At 38.4% G+C, this 17,319-nt stretch overlaps 1 protein-coding gene across 1 annotated transcript; it reads right to left on the reverse strand.

Annotated features, from left to right (window-relative positions):
- Nucleotides 1-577: 577 nt before the first annotated feature.
- Nucleotides 578-1,834, reverse strand: LOC105488723 (olfactory receptor 10J4-like). Its single transcript, XM_011753065.2, has 2 exons — nucleotides 1,699-1,834; nucleotides 578-1,413 (listed from the first exon to the last, which is right to left on the reverse strand). The coding sequence occupies exons 1-2, from the start codon at nucleotides 1,832-1,834 to the stop codon at nucleotides 578-580; spliced, it is 972 nt and encodes a 323-aa protein (XP_011751367.2).
- Nucleotides 1,835-17,319: the final 15,485 nt, after the last annotated feature.

Genomic DNA, 17,319 nt, shown 5'->3' on the forward strand with positions numbered 1-17,319 from the left:
TTTCTAATTTTCAAATTTGTTTGATTAAATTTGAACCAAGTATTCTCTTACATTGCTTTTAATTTTCTCTATTTTAATCACATCCTATTTTCAATTTCAACTTTTCGTGTTTGTACTTTCTCCCTCTTTTTGGATTAATTATACTAGTCAACTCCATTTTTTTCTTTTTCTTCCTCCCTTCCTCCTTTCCTCCCTTCCTCCCCTCCTCCCTTCCTTCCTCCCTTCCTCCCTCCCTTCCTTACATTCTTTCTTTCTTCCTTGCTGTCCTTCTTTCTTTAGTATCATAATTTTTTTCTTCCCAAAAAGCAACTGCTATCATTAAAATACAGTGTTCCAAAGCAATACGTTCCCTGAATGAATATGTGTACATACACACACACTCACACACACACAAACACACACAACATTTAAAAATATTTTAAAACTGTACCCTCTCTGTAGTAGGAAAACGGTGAGACCAAGACATATTAGGCAGTTAGACAATACTTTAACCAGTTTGTGCACAAAGTGATATTAATTGGAAGTACTCCACTTTTCCCACCTTTATTTATCAAGGCTATGTAATTTTTTTAAATGGTCAGGGCTCATTTTTTGTCTTCTGAGGGAAAACCCCAATTACATTGCCTAGTGTTTTTCTTAGGGCTATCTGCATTTCTTTGTTTCTCAGACCATACACGATGGGGTTAAGCAGAGGCGTCAGTATTGTGTATGTCACGGCCGTCAGCATGTCTTCATGGAAGGAGTTGCTGTTCTTGGGCCTCAAATAGACAAAGCAAGCAAATCCATAGTGTATGGACACAACAGTGAGGTGGGAGGAGCAAGCTGAGAAGGCCTTAAACCTCCTCTTTGCAGAGGGCATCTTTGTGACTATGAACACAATGAAGACATAGGAAATCATAATTAAAATAAAGCTGCCCATCAACACACAGGCAGAGAGTACAAAAATAGCCATTTCATAATCGGAAGTGTAATTACAAGCAAGGGAGACCACTGGTGAGAAATAGTGCTGGATAGTGTTCAAGTCGCAAAAAGACAAGTTGAATACAGTGATGGTGATGCACAGAGAAAGCAGGAACCCAACCATCCAAGAAGCCATCATCTTCTGCAAGCAGATCTTTCTTGTCATAAGGGGGTGGTACTGCAGTGGGTTGTGGATGGCTGTGTAGTGGACATAGGACATAGCGGCCATGATGAAAGAGTTGTTGGATGCAAAGCCCAGAAAGAAAAACATCTGTGTGGCACACTCAGGAAGAGAAATGGTCTTGCTCTCTGACAGCAAGTCCACCAACATGCGAGGCATGACTACCACAGTGGTACAGGTTTCTGAAAAGGACAGGCCACAGAGGAAAAAGTACATGGGAGTGTGAAGGTTGTGGCTGAACTTGATGGCCCCCATTATGGACACATTTGCAGTTAGGATGGTCATATGGGAGAAGAGAATCACCACAAAAAGTAGACTCTGCAGGTCTGAAAAACTGGAAAATCCCCACAGAATGAATATGCTCACTGCAGTGTGATTGCCCATCCTCCTGGTGGGCACGACCACTGTCTATCAATGGTGCAGAGGGGCTGTTGGTCACAAGTCTGAGATCACTGTATAAAGCTCCTTATGCACTGATTTACCTTTATTTTATTCAGGGGACCTGAGCAAGTGTCAGGCAACTCTTAGAGAACCCAAGGAAAGGGAGTTAAATGCACCTGGAAAGAGGTCAAGGTCAGGAGCCTGAGTTAAGAGAAGAATGATTCTAATATGATAATCTGTGTAGATGAGTGGGCCCAAATACCTATACCTGGATTTTACCCCAAAAGCACTGTTTATCTCTCTTTTCTCCATTCTGGATCTGCAAGGAAGACACAAAATAATGAATGAAAGTTTTTTGATCTCACTTACTGGATTTTGAGATGTTATATTTGTCAAATGCTTTTTGTGATTTAGTGGTACCCCAGCACTCAGGGGTGCTTAAAATAAACTGTTGATTGAATGAATAAAATAATTCCATCATTTAAAATTACTAAAACACTTAGAAAATTCTGAGAGATCAGTGAATATTTCCAAAATAACATTCACATTTCTTTCAATGCAATCCTATCTTCATCAGTGCTCTCCACAGAGTAGTGGTTCTGAGGGTGACATTTGTGTCAACAACTAGAGCAGACAAATCAATTTAACATGTTGCATATTCTGGGTTTCTATATGTGGTAACAATTAAAGGTTGAGACATACAACATCAATTTTTCTTATTACAATAGTTCTTAAGACATATCATTAATTTTTAAGTTCTTAATGTCTCTTTGAAGTTCTTTGAACATCTTTTTGAAGTGTCTAATATAATAAAATGGACTAATTTAAATTTAATATAATTTTGAAGATACTGGCTCATTCCGGAATGGTGTATTCTGATCAATTTTTGTGTTTTTAGCAGAACCTCCAGAACACCTGCCAGCTAATGTACTTAGGTAGTTTGCTTTGCAACAAGCCTGAAAAGAATTAAATCAAGTTCCTCAGATAAATTTTGCCAGTAATATTTCTATTTTGATTGTTCAACATACAATCTGCTTAGGACATGAGGGCAGAAAAATGATATGAAGACTCTTCATAGAATTTTCATTTTAATTTCAGTCATGGTTAAAGGTGGAGGGAAAGAAATGAGGAAGCAGGTATGAGAATGAAGGGCTGGGAGAGAAAAAAGAAATACTGGCTGAAATTATTTTGAAAGATTCATCAAGACTAACGACAAAATAAGACAAAAGACAAAACAATTATATTGTTAGTGAGGAGTTACTGTCTTCTATGTGCATTGCATTTGTAGGTAAGGAATACAAGAAGAGTCAGAGCAGGTAACCAGCACCTACTCAATACCAATAATGTATTATACAATATGCTAGGATTAGACAGAACTGTCTCATGTAATTCTTACAAGGCTATGTGTAGAATTTTTATTTTCATTTTACAAAATGTGAAAGTAAGGTATGGAGTGGTAACACGACTATCAAAGTCCATGAATTTATTCCATATATACTGACTAGATGCCAATGATGTGTCCAGCAATTGTATGCATAGGAAGCACAACATGGAACCAGACATGTAGGATCTCTGTGATGTGAGAGTGCATAAGTACTGTCGTTTGTGGAATTAGAAAACCCTCTCTGAGGAGGTGATGCACTTAAATGGAGAAGAGAATGACAATATGTAAACTATGTGATGATCAGGGGGAGAATACTGCAGGTACAAGGCACAGATAACACAAAGACCCTTAGGTAGAAAACAAATAAACCCAAGCATTCTTCAATCAAGACTCATACCGTTTATTTTTTAGTCTACTCCCCAACAGACTCTTTCCTCTGAAGGTTTCTCAGATGATTTACCTCTAAAGGAAAGTCTTCCCTATTTCTATTGTTTCAGAACCACCCACTTTGTATGAGTCTCCAATTTCAGCCTCTATCAAAAAAGGATCTCCAATTTCTTCTGGGACATCTCCAATTCCAGAATGTCCTCCAAGTATTGAATACAGATGTTTAGAGCAAAATTGGCCATATTCCCTTACATATTGGGTTTCCTTCCTGTGTTTCCTCTCTGAGGTATTTACAGACATTGTAGAGTTACCATTAGGCTGCATTTCTTTTTCTTTTTTTTTTTAAATTATTTTTTATTATTATACTTTAAGTTCTAGGGTACATGTGCATAACGTGCAGGTTTGTTACATATGTATACTTGTGCCATGTTGCTGTGCTGCACCCATCAACTCGTCAGCACCCATCAACTCGTCCTTTACATCAGGTATAACTCCCAGTGCAATCCCTCCCCCCTCCCCCCTCCCCATGATAGGCCCCGGTGTGTGATGTTCCCCTTCCCGAGTCCAAGTGATCTCATTGTTCAGTTCCCACCTATGAGTGAGAACATGCAGTGTTTGGTTTTCTGTTCTTGAGATAGTTTGCTGAGAATGATGGTTTCCAGCTGCATCCATGTCCCTACAAAGGACACAAACTCATCCTTTTTTAAGGCTGCATAGTATTCCATGGTGTATATGTGCCACATTTTCTTCATCCAGTCTGTCACTGATGGACATTTGGGTTGATTCCAAGTCTTTGCTATTGTGAATAGTGCCGCAATAAATATACGTGTGCAGGTGTCTTTAGAGCAGCATGATTTATAATCCTTTGGGTATATACCCAGTAATGGGATGGCTGGGTCATATGGTACATCTAGTTCTAGATGCTTGAGGAATCGCCATACTGTTTTCCATAATGGTTGAACTAGTTTACAATCCCACCAACAGTGTAAAAGTGTTCCTATTTCTCCACATCCTCTCCAGCACCTGTTGTTTCCTGACTTTTTAATGATCGCCATTCTAACTGGTGTGAGATGGTATCTCATTGTGGTTTTGATGTGCATTTCTCTGATGGCCAGTGATGATGAGCATTTTTTCATGTGTCTGTTGGCTGTACGAATGTCTTCTTTTGAGAAATGTCTGTTCATATCCTTTGCCCATTTTTTGATGGGGTTGTTTGTTTTTTTCTTGTAAATTTGTTTGAGTTCTTTGTAGGTTCTGGATATTAGCCCTTTGTCAGATGAGTAGATTGCAAAAATTTTCTCCCATTCTGTAGGTTACCTGTTCGTATAAGGAGTAAGGAAAGGATCCAGTTTCAGCTTCCTACTTATGGCTAGCCAATTTTCCCAGCACCATTTATTAAATAGGGAATCCTTTCCCCATTTCTGGTTTCTCTCAGGTTTGTCAAAGATCAGATGGCTGTAGATGTGTGGTATTATTTCTGAGGACTCTGTTCTGTTCCATTGGTCTATATCTCTGTTTTGGTACCAGTACCATGCTGTTTTGGGTACTGTAGCCTTGTAGTATAGTTTGAAGTCAGGTAGCGTGATGCCTCCAGCTTTGTTCTTTTGACTTAGGATTGTCTTGGAGATGCGGGCTCTTTTTTGGTTCCATATGAACTTTAAAGCAGTTTTTTCCAATTCTGTGAAGAAACTCGTTGGTAGCTTGATGGGGATGGCATTGAATCTATAAATAACCTTGGGCAGTATGGCCATTTTCACGATATTGAGTCTTCCTATCCATGAGCATGGAATGTTCTTCCATTTGTTTGTGTCCTCTTTTATTTCACTGAGCAGTGGTTTGTAGTTCTCCTTGAAGAGGTCCTTTACATCCCTTGTAAGTTGAATTCCTAGGTATTTTATTCTCTTTGAAGCAATTGTGAATGGAAGTTCATTCATGATTTGGCTGTCTGTTTGTCTGTTACTGGTGTGTAAGAATGCTTGTGATTTTTGCACATTAATTTTGTATCCTGAGACTTTGCTGAAGTTGCTTATCAGCTTAAGGAGATTTTGGGCTGAGACAATGGGATTTTCTAAATATACAATCATGTCATCTGCAAAGAGGGACAATTTGACTTCTTCTTTTCCTAAATGAATACCCTTGATTTCTTTCTCTTGCCTGATTGCCCTAGCCAGAACTTCCAACACTATGTTGAATAGGAGTGGTGAAAGAGGGCATCCCTGTCTTGTGCCAGTTTTCAAAGGGAATTTTTCCAGTTTTTGCCCATTCAGTATGATATTGGCTGTGGGTTTGTCATAAATAGCTCTTATGATTTTGAGGTACGTTCCATTAATACCGAATTTATTGAGCGTTTTTAGCATGAAGGGCTGTTGAATTTTGTCAAAAGCCTTTTCTGCATCTATTGAGATAATCATGTGGTTCTTATCTTTGGTGCTGTTTATATGCTGGATTATGTTTATTGATTTGCGAATGTTGAACCAGCCTTGCATCCCAGGGATGAAGCCCACTTGATCATGGTGGATAAGCTTTTTGATCTGCTGCTGAATCCGGTTTGCCAGTATTTTATTGAGGATTTTTGCATCGATGTTCATCGGGGATATTGGTCTAAAATTCTCTTTTTTTGTTGTGTCTCTGCCAGGCTTTGGTATCAGGATGATGTTGGCCTCATAAAATGAGTTAGGGAGGATTCCCTCTTTTTCTATTGATTGGAATAGTTTCAGAAGGAATGGTACCAGCTCCTCCTTGTACCTCTGGTAGAATTCAGCTGTGAATCCATCTGGTCCTGGACTTTTTTTGGTTGGTAGGCTATTAATTATTGCCTCAATTTCAGAGCCTGCTATTGGTCTATTCAGGGATGCAACTTCTTCCTGGTTTAGTCTTGGAAGAGTGTAAGTGTCCAGGAAATTATCCATTTCTTCTAGATTTTCTAGTTTATTTGCATAGAGGTGTTTATAGTATTCTCCGATGGTAGTTTGTATTTCTGTGGGGTCGGTAGTGATATCCCGTTTACCATTTTTTATTGCGTCTATTTGATTCTTCTCTCTTTTCTTCTTTATTAGTCTTGCTAGCAGTCTATCAATTTTGTTGATCTTTTCAAAAAACCAACTCCTGGATTCATTGATTTTTTGGAGGGTTTTTTGTGTCTCTATCTCCTTCAGTTCTGCTCTGATCTTAGTTATTTCTTGCCTTCTGCTAGCTTTTGAATGCGTTTGCACTTGCTTTTCTAGTTCTTTTAATTGTGATGGTAGAGTGTCAATTTTAGATCTTTCCTGCTTCCTCTTGTGGGCATTTCGTGCTATAAATTTCCCTCTACACACTGCTTTAAATGTGTCCCAGAGATTCTGGTATGTTGTATCTTTGTTCTCATTGGTTTCAAAGAACATCTTTATTTCTGCCTTCATTTCGTTATGTACCCAGTAGTCATTCAGGAGCAGGTTGTTCAGTTTCCATGTAGTTAAGCGGTTTTGATTGATTTTCTTAGTCTTGAGTTCTGGTTTGATTTCACTGTGGTCTGAGAGACAGTTTGTTATAATTTCTGTTCTTTTACGTTTGCTGAGGAGTGCTTTACTTCCAATTATGTGGTCAATTTTGGAATAAGTGCGATGTGGTGCTGAGAAGAATGTATATTCTGTTGATTTGTGGTAGAGAGTTCTATAGATGTCTATTAGGTCTGCTTGCTGCAGAGCTGAGTTCAATTCCTGAATATCCTTGTTAACTTTCTGTCTCGTTGATCTGTCTAATGTTGACAGTGGAGTGTTGAAGTCTCCCATTATTATTGTATGGGAGTCTAAGTCTCTTTGTAAATCTCTAAGGACTTGCTTTATGAATCTGGGTGCTCCCGTATTGGGTGCATATATATTTAGGATAGTTAGCTCTTCCTGTTGAATTGATCCTTTTACTATTATGTAATGGCCTTCTTTGTCTCTTTTGATCTTTGATGGTTTAAAGTCTGTTTTATCAGAGACTAGGATTACAACCCCTGCTTTTTTTTTGTTCTCCATTTGCTTGGTAAATCTTCCTCCATCCCTTTATTTTGAGCCTATGTATGTCTCTGCGTGTGAGATGGGTCTCCTGAATAGAGCAGACTGATGGGTCTTGACTCTTTATCCAGTTTGCCAGTCTGTGTCTTTTAATTGGAGCATTTAGTCCATTTACATTTAAGGTTAATATTGTTATGTGTGAACTTGATCCTGCCATTATGATATTAACTGGTTATTTTGCTCGTTAGTTGATGCAGTTTCTTCCTAGCCTAAATGGTCTTTACATTTTGGCCTGTTTTTGCAATGGCTGGTACCTGTTGTTCCTTTCCATGTTTAGTGCTTCCTTCAGGGTCTCTTGTTTTATTTATTTATTTATTTATTTATTTATTTTTTTTTTTTTTTAATTTTTATTTTTTTTTTTGAGACTGAGTCTGGCTCTGTCGCCCAGGCTGGAGTGCAGTGGCCGGATCTCAGCTCACTGCAAGCTCTGCCTCCCAGGTTTACACCATTCTCCTGCCTCAGCCTCTGGAGTAGCTGGGACCACAGGCGTCCGCCACCTCGCCCGGCTAGTTTTTTTGTATTTTTTAGTAGAGACGGGGTTTCACCGTGTTAGCCAGGATGGTCTCGATCGCCTGACCTTGTGATCCACCCGTCTCAGCCTCCCAAAGTGCTGGGATTACAGGCTTGAGCCACCGCGCCCGGCTACCCTTCAGGGTCTCTTGTAAGGCAAGCCTAGTGGTGACAAAATCTCTAAGCATTTGCTTATCTGTAAAGGATTTTATTTCTCCTTCACTGATGAAACTTAGTTTGGCTGGATATGAAATTCTGGGTTGAAAATTCTTTTCTTTAAGAATGTTGAATATTGGCCCCCACTCTCTTCTGGCTTGTAGAGTTTCTGCCAAGAGATCTGCTGTTAGTCTGATGGGCTTCCCTTTGTGGGTAACCTGACCTTTCTCTCTGGCTGCCCTTAAGATTTTTTCCTTCATTTCAACTTTGGTGAATCTGGCAATTATGTGTCTTGGAGTTGCTCTTCTCGAGGAGTATCTTTGTGGCATTCTCTGTATTTCCTGGATTTGAATGTTGGCCTGCCCTACTAGGTTGGGGAAGTTCCCCTGGATGATATCCTGAAGAGTGTTTTCCAACTTGGTTCCATTTTCCCCCTCACTTTCAGGCACCCCAATCAGACATAGATTTGGTCTTTTTACATAATCCCATACTTTTTGCAGGCTTTGTTCATTTCTTTTTCTTCTTTTTTCTTTTGGTTTCTCTTCTTGCTTCATTTCGTTCATTTGATCCTCAATCGCTGATACTCTTTCTTCCAGTTGATCGAGTTGGTTACTGAAGCTTGTGCATTTGTCACGTATTTCTCATGTCATGGTTTTCATCTCTTTCATTTCGTTTATTACCTTCTCTGTAATAATTACTCTAGCCATCAATTCTTCCACTTGTTTTTTTCAAGATTTTTAGTTTCTTTGCGCTGGGTATTTAATTCCTCCTTTAGCTCTGAGAAGTTTGATGGACTGAAGCCTTCTCTCATCTCGTCAAAGTCATTCTCCGTCCAGCTTTGATCCGTTGCTGGCGATGAGCTGCGCTCCTTTGCCGGGGGAGATGAGCTCTTATTTTTTGAATTTCCAGCTTTTCTGCCCTGCTTTTTCCCCACCTTTGTGGTTTTATCTGCCTCTGGTCTTTGATGATGATGGTGATGTACTGATGGGGTTTTGGTGTAGGTGTCCTTCCTGTTTGATAGTTTTCCTTCTAACAGTCAGGACCCTCAGCTGTAGGTCTGTTGGAGATTGCTTGAGGTCCACTCCAGACCCTGTTTGCCTGGGTGTCAGCAGCAGAGGCTGCAGAAGATAGAATATTGCTGAACAGCGAGTGTACCTGTCTGATTCTTGCTTTGGAGGCTTCCTCTGAGGGGTGTACTCCACCCTGTGAGGTGTGGGGTTTCAGACTGCCCCTAGTGGGGGATGTCTCCCAGTTAGGCTACTCAGGGGTCAGGGACCCACTTGAGCAGGCAGTCTGTCCCTTCTCAGATCTCAACCTCCGTGTTGGGAGATCCACTGCTCTCTTCAAAGCTGTCAGACAGAGTCTTTTGGGTCTGCAGAGGTTTCTGCTGCTTTTGGCTTTTGTTGTTGTTTACTGTGCCCTGTCCCCAGAGGTGGAGTCTACAGAGACAGGCAGGTTTCCTTGAGCTGCTGTGAGCTCCACCCAGTTCGAGCTTCCCAGCGGCTTTGTTTACCTACTTAAGCCTCAGCAATGGTGGGCGCCCCTACCCCAGCCTCGCTGCTGCCTTGCCGGTAGATCACAGACTGCTGTGCTAGCAATGAGGGAGGCTCTGTGGGCGTGGGACCCTCCCAGCCAGGTGTGGTATATAATCTCCTGGTGTGCCTGTTTGCTTAAAGCCAGTATTGTGGTGGGAGTTACCCGATTTTCCAGGTGTTGTGTGTCTCAGTTCCCCTGGCTAGGAAAAGGGATTCCCTTTCCCCTTGCACTTCCCAGGGGAGGCGATGCCTCGCCCTGCTTCAGCTCTCGCTGGTCAGGCTGCAGCATCTGACCAGCACCGATTGTCCGGCACTCCCTAGTGAGATGAACCCAGTACCTCAGTTGAAAATGCAGAAATCACCGGTCTTCTGTGTCACTCGCGCTGGGAGTTGGAGACTGGAGCTGTTCCTATTCGGCCATCTTGCTCCGCCCCCCTAGGCTGCGTTTCTTATTCCTTCCACATCTTTCACCCCAATGAGTTACTTCCAAAATTCTAGATATCTGTTTTCCAACATCTTAACCTTCTTTTTTAGTCCCTCTGCAGTTGCCCTATATCTGTCCCATAGGGTGAATGTGGTATCTCCTTCTCCCAGTTCTATCCTTCACCTACTGCCAGCTTATTTATGTCACACCTGTGACCACGCTATGTCTCCTCATTGTAGATTTCTTTTGGACTCCTTTTGCTTACAAGCTAGATAATACTAATAACTTATACTCTTTATTATATGTTTTGGTTTCATAGTCTTGTATATACTCATAGCTACCCTAAGATACAAGTACTATTACAATGATCTTATTTGCAATTAGGAAATTGTGGCTTAGAGAGGTACCTGATTTGCCAAAAGTGAGATAGGTGGTAAATGTATGTGCATGGCGTATTTACAGCAAGGCAGTGAGAGTCTAGAGGACTACATGTTTAGCTAGCTGATTCTGAGGGGAATTCCACCTAGCATGGCTTCAAGATCTTACCTGTCCATCCTCATTTCCTACAGCCAAGTTCTCCTACAAAAGAAACATCCCACTATTTCTCAAATACAGTATGTCCTTTTGGGGCTCTTCTACTATATCCATGTTATTTTCTCTAAGTTGCAATGTATTTCCTGCCCTTCTCTGCCTCCTAAAAACATAGCTTTCTCAAAATGACAATTTATCACTTCTCAGAAGACTCTCTAAATTTGCCTAGCTATGTTATTCACCTTTTAGATTTAGATACCATTTTATTGTAATAAGACATTTTTTACAAGCTTGGCTTCTGTACTAGACAGGACAAAGACCAGTGTAAAATTTTGTCTCCCCCAACTTTTAGCCTAAGCTGAGCACAATGTCGGCTTTGACTAAGGTCAGTTCGATGGCTATAGGATAAAACAGGATCTCATATTCTCCAGAAAGCCTTCCATGATTATTCAGTGATTATTACTTCAATTCATTTATTAATTCCTCCAATATATTGCTTGAGCTCTTTTGCATTTATTTTATTTAGACATGCACTAAAGAGAGTTGGCTGCTTTCTTTTTTTTAATTTTATTTATTATTTATTATTATTATACTTTAAGTTCTAGGGTACGTGTGCATAATGTGCAGGTTTGTTACACATGTATACTTGTGCCATGTTGCTGTGCTGAAGAGTTGGCTGCTTTCTAAGTGAATTTTAAGTATCTTGTTGCCTAGCAATGTGAATGCAATAGGTGCTTTCTAAATGCTTGCTTAATTGCACTTATGAATGTTGAATAACATCAAAAACAAACAAACAAGTTCTGAAAACTTCAACCATAGTTTCTTAGAGCCTAGGAGAAAGAAACTATTATTTTTACATTCTAGACACTCCCCTTATTTACTATAGTATTAAATCACGCTTGACTTATAAATGGTCATATTAGAGTCACTAGGAGAGCTTTTTCAAAGAATATATTTCCACATACATATACCCCACAAGTTCTTGGCAAATATCTTCAAGGAGAAAATCTCCAGGATATCAGGATATGTATAGTTTGCACAATCTTTCTCAGTGATGGTGGTTGGGAGCATTTGACTTTTGTGATACTTTTCATATATGTTGATGGTAAAGTCTGCTTTCCTCATTATTTAAGTATAGTAGTGACAAAAGGTATGTCCATATGACATTACCTGCTTCCTTCCCAATGACCCTGGCAGCTTCTGGTGAACAAGATGCCCCTAACATTGTGTCAGCCTTTCTGTTTGGTTTGCCCAAGTCTTACCCTCTTTCTATACCTGGCTTTTGCCTTGAGTTTGCCATCCTGGTCTCTGTTTTTTGTTCTTCAAAGCCCTCCTCATGCAGTTTTCTGGGTTCTCTCTTTACCAGGAATAAGAAACAGACAACATTCTTAATTTTCATCTGTCTGTGCTCATAGTTTCTTCAATACTACTGAAGAATAGTAGTAGAATATTCAAAATACTTCAATTTCTAACAGGCTATAAACACCCACAGATACTTGATTATTAGTAAAAAGTAAAACAAAACAAAAAAAACCCCAAAGTCTAAAATTCCTACCTTCTAAAGAAGGAGAATTACCTTCCAGTTTCTTAAAATCATGAAGTACTTAAGCTGGAATAATGTACAGTCTCACAACACAGGTGCAGCTTTCTGCAGTTCTTCCTGTCAGTTCACTTATCTCTTCATTCAAGGGTAAGTGTTAAAGCAACTTTTCCCCTTGAAGGCCTGTGATCAGTCCCGTCTGAATTTAGAGTCACCTATACATAAAAGGTAGTGTCATCTTCATTTCTTGGAGATGGAGCTCAGAACCATGAAGATTTTAATGAGAGTCCTGGGACCACTGAGACCACTATCTTGCAACTACTGATTTAGATACCAGAAGTCTTGACCTCTATATCACAATATGTGATGCTCACAAATATGTTTTCTTAAATCCTCACACACCATAAGGGCTTTTCAATGAAGTTTGCTCCTGTTATTCTGAATAATAGTAGAAATGATTGAAATTCAACTTGTTAAAAATATACTTTAGAATGTAGAGGATGCATTTGGGCATATTTTACTTCCTGCACAATACCATTTATTTTATGATTCTGAAAATTTGCGAAGTCTCTCAGGTCTCTTCAACCTTATTCACAGGGCAAGGGAATAGGTCATCATTAGAAGCTATTGCCTGGGGAAACAAAAGAAGGAAGGTAAGAAGAAAACAAACACACAGTATGATCACTGTGATTTTTTTTCTCATGGGGCAACTTTGCTGTAGAAGACCTTGATGAAAAGGAATATCCATTATTACTCAAACCTCCAGTCACTGCACTGCTATCTGTAATATCCACAGGTGGCTTTGAATTTCCCCTGTCATCAGATTGTCCCTCAGTGTCTTTGCCATTTATAACAATCTTCTACCTAATGTATCATCAAGTCTTGTCTCCAATATCTGTTCTCATCATCTCAATACTTCAAGCAAACCAATGCACTATATTCAAATTAAATTCTGCGTTTTCCTCATTCTGTTTTCTGTTCCTTCTGTCTGAAAAATCTCTATTCTTGATTTCACCCATCCAAAATCTTGCTCATTCTTCAAGGTTCAGAACAAATGCCACATCATCCAAGAAACTCCTAGCTTGCATAATGTATAAAAATCGAGACAGAAATTGTTGTCATTAAGAAGGAATTCTATAAGGGGAGGCATTTACTTTGCATAACTTGCATTGGGTACCAGAACATCAATGCTAACAGAGTCAGTGTAGATAGCTGTACATAATAAATAAGACTTGTTGAAACTAAGCAGACATTTTAGTGCCTTTCCTGGATCTCCCTTACCAGAGCAGTGAATACATCCCCCAGCTTCTTTGAGAGCCAGCTTCTAACATATATAAACCTCTTTTTTGAGAATTGCTCTTAGCAAAAAGGAAGATAAGTGACTGAAAATAGCTGGGAGTGCATACCCTCATACCCAGGGTGCCCCATAGCCAACAACGGAATGATATGATGGCTTTAAAACAATGGCAGAAATGTCCTATTGTTGCAAGCTAGAACCACTCCAAAGTGCCATTCATGCTCCAGTACTTCCTGGGGAATCAGACTGAAGCTACTTTCAACTGACTCCACACCTTTCTCTGGCATATTCCCATGCCTTGTCCTGTTTCTCTCTCATTCTTTGTTTTCTCCTGAGATCACTCTTTTACTAAATCACACGCATTTGAATTGGTAAGGTTCTGCTTTTGCAGAACTTGTGATAAGACAGAGTCTTAATAAATACACGAGAATAAAGACTGCTTATACTTTTTTATACACACTCAAAATTTAAAAATAATAGAGTATATCTAGTGACTGAAGATAGTGAAAAACAAAACAAAACAACAACAAAAGCAAAATAATGAACTATCAACAGTACTTACCCTTTCCCATCTTGAACCACTGTCTGTTTTGTATTCTGCAATCTCACACTCCTACTTTGGGCCTTTTTCTACCACTTTTGTCTTTTTCATGTTTGGTAGAGAGTGAAACTTCACCAACTTGAAGGAACACCTCACAGTGACCATGGCCCTTCTTCAGTTCTCATCACCAAGGACCACACAGTTACCGAGGTTGCCAACCCCAGCTATCTGAGTCAGTCAGACACCATACACACTGAGACCCACAGTCACCATATGCCCCTTCATTTGGTACCTCATGCATTCCAGTATGTCTAGCCTCCTGCAGGTGAAGGTCTTTACTTTTAAAAGTCAGCTCATGAATTTTGAAGGGGAGGACTGCTTCTTCAAATGCATAGACACCTACACAAAGTTACAAGAATCACAGAGAATCAGGAAAACATGAGGCCACCAAAAGAACACAATACACTTCCAGTAATTGTCCTAAAAAAATGGAGATCCACAAGTTGACTGAAAAAGAATTTGAAATAATTGTTCTAATGAAATTCAGGGACTAGAAAAGAATGCAGGTAAACGATTTAACAAAATAAGGACAAAAATAAAAAAATAAGAATTCAAGAGATAGGAAAACACTAAAAGAAACAACTTTTGAGCTAAAAATACAATGACTGAATTAAAAAATGCAATAGAGTTCTTCAACAGCAGACTCAATCAAGAAGAAGAAAAAATCAGTAAAATCAGACAGGTCATTTGAAATTATCAGAGGAGAAAAAAGGAAAGTAATAAAAAAATGAAGAAAGTTTATGGGCTATGTGGAACACTATCAAGAGAGCTAACTTTGCATTAGGGGAGTTCCAAAAGGAAAAGAGAGAGAGAATGGGGCAAAAAGCTTTCTGTAAGAAATTATGGTTGAAAACTTCCCAAATCTGGGGAGAGACCCTCATCTCACACTGTATACAAAAATTACCTCAAATGGATTAAAGACTTAAACATAAGACCTAAAACTCTAAAACTACTAGATTAAAACATAGGATAAAAGCTCCATGACATTGGTCTGGTCAATGAGTTTTTGGATATGGCTCCCAAAGCACAAACAACAAAAGCAAAAATAGACAAATGAAATTACATAAAACTAAAAAGTTTCAGCAGGGCAAAGGGAAAAATCAACGGAATAAGGAGACAACTAATGAAATGGGAGAAAAGGCTGGGCACAGTGGCTCATTCCTGTAGTCCCAGCACCTTGGGAGGCTGAGGTGGGCAGAGTACGTGAGATCAGGAGTTTGAAACCAGCCTGGCCAACATGGTGAAACTCTGTCTCTACTAAAAATACAAAAATTAGTTGGGTGTGGTGGCACAAGCCTGTAATCCCAGCTACTTGGAAGGCTAAGGCAGGAGAATCGCTTGAACTTGGGAGACGGAGGTTGCAGTGAGCTAAGATCACACCACAGCACTCCAGCCTGGGCATCTAAAAAAAAAAAAAAAAAGACAGAAAGAAATGAGATAAAATAAAACAGTCATTTCTCATACAAATGGGTAATGGGTGTATTAAAAAATGTTCAACATCACTAATCTTCAGGGAAATGTAAATTAAATTAAAACCACAATTAGTTATCACCTCACACCTATTAGGATAACTATTATGAAAAAAATCAACAGGTATTGGCAAGGATGTGGGGGATAGGCAAACTTTATACATTGTTAGTGGGGTTGTAAATTGGTGTGGCCAATATGGAAAACAGCGTAAAAATTCCTCAAAAAACTAAAAGTAGAACTACCATAGAATCTAGCAATCCTACTTGTAAGTATATAGCCAAAAGAATTGCAATCAGTTTCTCAAACGATTTATCCACTCCCATGTTCATTGCAATATTATTCACTGTAAGTAAGATATGGCAATAACTAGGTGTTTATTGATGGATGAGTGGATAAAGAAAATGAGATGTGTGTGTATAACATATACGTATATATGTACATATACATATATGTGTATGATATATGTGTATGTGTGTATATATGCAGTATATATGTATACATATATACTCTATAAGAGTCCATAGTATGTTTTATATAATATATATAACATATATTATTATATATGATACATGTACTCACATACACATACTATGGAATATTATTCAGCCATAAAAAGGAGAAATTCTGCCATTTTTGAAAACGTGAATGGAACTCAAGAACATTATTCTAAGTTAAATAAGCCAGACACATAAATGGAAATATTGCATGATCTCACTTATGAAATTTAAGTGGTCAAACTCATAAAGAGAGTGGAAAGATGGTTGCCAGGGATTGAAGGTGTTTGAGAAAAGAGAGGATTTGGGTCAAAGAGTACAAACTTTTGGTTTTAAGATGAGTAAGTTCTTGGCAAATAATGTATGGCATAGTAACTATAGGTAATAATGATGTATACTTGAAATTTGATAAGACAAGAGATATTAAGTGTTCTCACCACACATACACACACAATAACTATGAGGTGATGGGTATGTTAGCTTGATTCTATTGTTATTGCATGTCAATAAATTTTTTAAAAATCATGTTGTACATCTTAGATACAATTTTTGATTATCAATCATGCCTCAATAAAGCTGGAAATAAAATAATATTGCTTTTGTATATTATCTTTGTATATAGAGATCTTATTAAATTAGTAGTAGTTTGTTTTATAGATATCTGAGAATTTCCTGCTTGAATTGGAAACAAAGGAGAGTTTAAATTCTTCCTGTTTAATCTTTATATTTTTTGTTACTTTTTATTGCCTTATTTCAATACCTGGTACTTCTAATATAATGTTGAATAGAAGGAGTGAGGTTGGACCTTCTTGCCTTTTACCCAAATGTGGATGGAAGTCATTTAATATTTTACCACTAAGAATGATGTTAGTTGAAAGATTTTGTAGATACTCTTCCTCATTTTTTGTCACTATAGTTGTTACTGCTCTCTCTTCCCCTTTCCTGCATTTTTGGATTATTTGAACTTTTAAAAAAGTCCATTTGCACTTTTCCATTGGCATTTTTGGCATACCTCTTTGCATTACTTTTTAAATGATTGCTTTCAGAATTATAACATATGCTTCTAAATTTTTGGAGTTTACCTAGAGTTAATTAACTCACATAAAATATACAGACTTTGAGACCTTATATGCTTATTTTCTTCGTGCCACCTTTATGTTATAGTTGTCATATGTCTTACATCTCTGTACATAAATACCCCACAAGGCAATATTACAATTTTTATTTGCTGATTTATATGAATTTGAAAGGAATTAAGAGAAACACAGTGTTTTTTCTTAGCTTTATTGAGCTATAATTAACACATAAAAATTGTATCTATTTATGGTGTACAATGTAATATTTTGACATATGCATACATTATGAAATGATTAAATCAAGCAAATTAACATATCCATCACTTCACAAACTTATAAAATTTTTGTGATCAAA

This window comes from Macaca nemestrina, chromosome 12 (genome assembly GCF_043159975.1).
Source record: "Macaca nemestrina isolate mMacNem1 chromosome 12, mMacNem.hap1, whole genome shotgun sequence".
In the NCBI taxonomy this organism is placed as follows: Eukaryota; Metazoa; Chordata; class Mammalia; order Primates; family Cercopithecidae; genus Macaca; species Macaca nemestrina.

What these genes read in the sequence shown, in the direction of transcription:
- LOC105488723 (XM_011753065.2), bottom strand. Translation starts at nt 1,834, where the DNA reads ATGGAGAAAAGAGAGATAAACAGTGCTTTTGGGGTAAAATCCAGGTAT. An exon ending in TGACCTTGACCTCTTTCCAG is followed by an intron (nt 1,414 to 1,698) that starts GTGCATTTAACT and finishes TGACCATCCTAA; the next exon opens with CTGCAAATGTGTCCATAATG.